Source organism: Eurypyga helias, unplaced genomic scaffold (genome assembly GCF_000690775.1).
Source record: "Eurypyga helias isolate BGI_N326 unplaced genomic scaffold, ASM69077v1 scaffold9540, whole genome shotgun sequence".
NCBI classification, from domain to species: Eukaryota; Metazoa; Chordata; class Aves; order Eurypygiformes; family Eurypygidae; genus Eurypyga; species Eurypyga helias.
Window position 1 is genome coordinate 1 of NW_010225027.1, and position 1,695 is coordinate 1,695.

The window sequence follows — 1,695 nt, forward strand, 5'->3', positions numbered from 1 at the left end:
CTCGCCCCGCCCGGGCCTGCTGCCCTGCGCAGACGTTGTCCGTGCGTGCTCGTGTTCCGTGCGCGGCGCGCCTCACCTTGACGGAGTGTTTTCCCCGTAGGATATCTTGGAAGGATGCATGTCTCCTCTGGTGTTGTCCCCTTATTCTGGCTGGGTCCTAGACCGAGTGATTGAGCGATCAGCCCCAGAAACGTCACCCTCCAGGAGCTCAGCGTCGAGGGAGTCCAGTCCCCACGCAAAGCAGTCGTCTCCTCCGGAGAAGATGCCGTCTGCCAGCCACCGGGACCCCTCCCCGCTGTCCTCTGCAGAGCCGAGCGAACCCAAGGTACCTCTCTGATTGCAGCCCCTACGCCAGCCGCTGCGAGCCAAATACGTGTTAACTTGCTGCCATAAATGGCCTGATAAAGGTTGGTTTGTGCTCCGTTAACGTGTGGGAAAAATGTGTTCCATTTCAACTGTTTGGGGGGATAAATGGGTGAGGGTAAAACTGGTATTAAGGTTTTCACACAGTAACGTTTCACAGGAGGTCAAAAGCCAACTCGTTGTAACTAAGGAAAATTTAGTTGGAGCTGTATAGTTACGTGGATTAGCAGCGTGGGATTCATCCACGTGGAGGAATAACGTCACAGAGTAGGATCAGGCCTGTTGTGTGAGCGACCTGTGACTTCCCTCGGGCTCTCTGAAGTCTGGGAATGACTTGGCTGTGTTACGGTTCCCTTAGGAGGTGAAAGGGTAGGAAGCTGAGCGGTTGAGTTGTGGAGGTAGTGAAATTGGTGAAGCGCCTGAAAACAAGTGTGTGTTGCTGTGCATTAAAGTATGATCTCACCGCGTCACAGGGATACTGAGCAGCAAAGTTCGGCATCAGCTTGGCCCCATTTAGGCTTAAGAAATTTATTGTTGGAAAAACATCTTCAGGAGGCCCCAAGGTCTGATGAAAGTTGTGTGAGAGGCTGAAGACTCCTCCTGAAGAATGATTCAAAGCATAAACTGACTTTTTTTGTAACAGTTTCACTGAATGTAAGGAGAATGTATCTGGGTATCTGCTTCTGCACTGGGCTGACCCTGGCTGGAGGCCTCTGCCCTCCAAAGCGGCTCTATCCCTGCCCTCCTCAGCTGGACAGGGGAGGGTGAATAGGATGGGAAGCTTCTGGGTTGAGATAAGGACAGGGAGAGATCACTCAGCAGTTACTGTCACAGACAAAAGAGTCTGGACTTGGGGAAATTAGTTTAACTTATTACCAATCAAATCACGAGTAGAAGAGAACTAAAATCTTAAAAAACACTTTCCTCCCACCCCTCCCTTCTTCCCGGGCTCAGATTCGCTCCCGTTTTCTCTACCTCTTTCCCCTGAGAGGCATGGGAGGATGAGGAGTGGGGGCTGTGGTCAGTCCATCACATGTTGTCTCTGCTGCTCCTTCCTCCTCAGGGGAGGATCCTCAAACTCTGCTCCCATGGGAATCAGTCCTCCACCAACTTCTGTGTTGGGGGTCCCCCCCACAGGGTGCAGCCCTTTGGGAGCAGCTGCTCCAGCCTGGGCCCCCCCGGGGTCACAAGTCCTGCAGCAAACCTGCTCCAGCCTGGGCTCCTCTCTCCATGGGCCACAGCTCCTGCCACGAGCCTGCTCCAGCGTGTGCTTCCCCTGGGGTCATGGCTTCCTTCAGGCACCCCCCTGCTCTGGTGTGGGGCCTTCCCCCC

The 1,695-nt window shown here is 54.1% G+C and overlaps 1 protein-coding gene across 1 annotated transcript in view; it reads left to right on the forward strand.

The window, feature by feature from the left end:
- Window positions 1-100: 100 nt before the first annotated feature.
- GLE1 (GLE1 RNA export mediator) overlaps window positions 101-1,695 on the forward strand; it is a gene marked incomplete at its 5' end in the record, with an annotated part of 10,051 nt that continues 8,456 nt past the window's right edge. Inside the window, one exon of the mRNA XM_010147818.1 lies at window positions 101-325. Within this exon, the coding sequence (XP_010146120.1) occupies window positions 101-325 (225 nt within the window). The remainder of the gene's footprint in view (window positions 326-1,695) is intronic.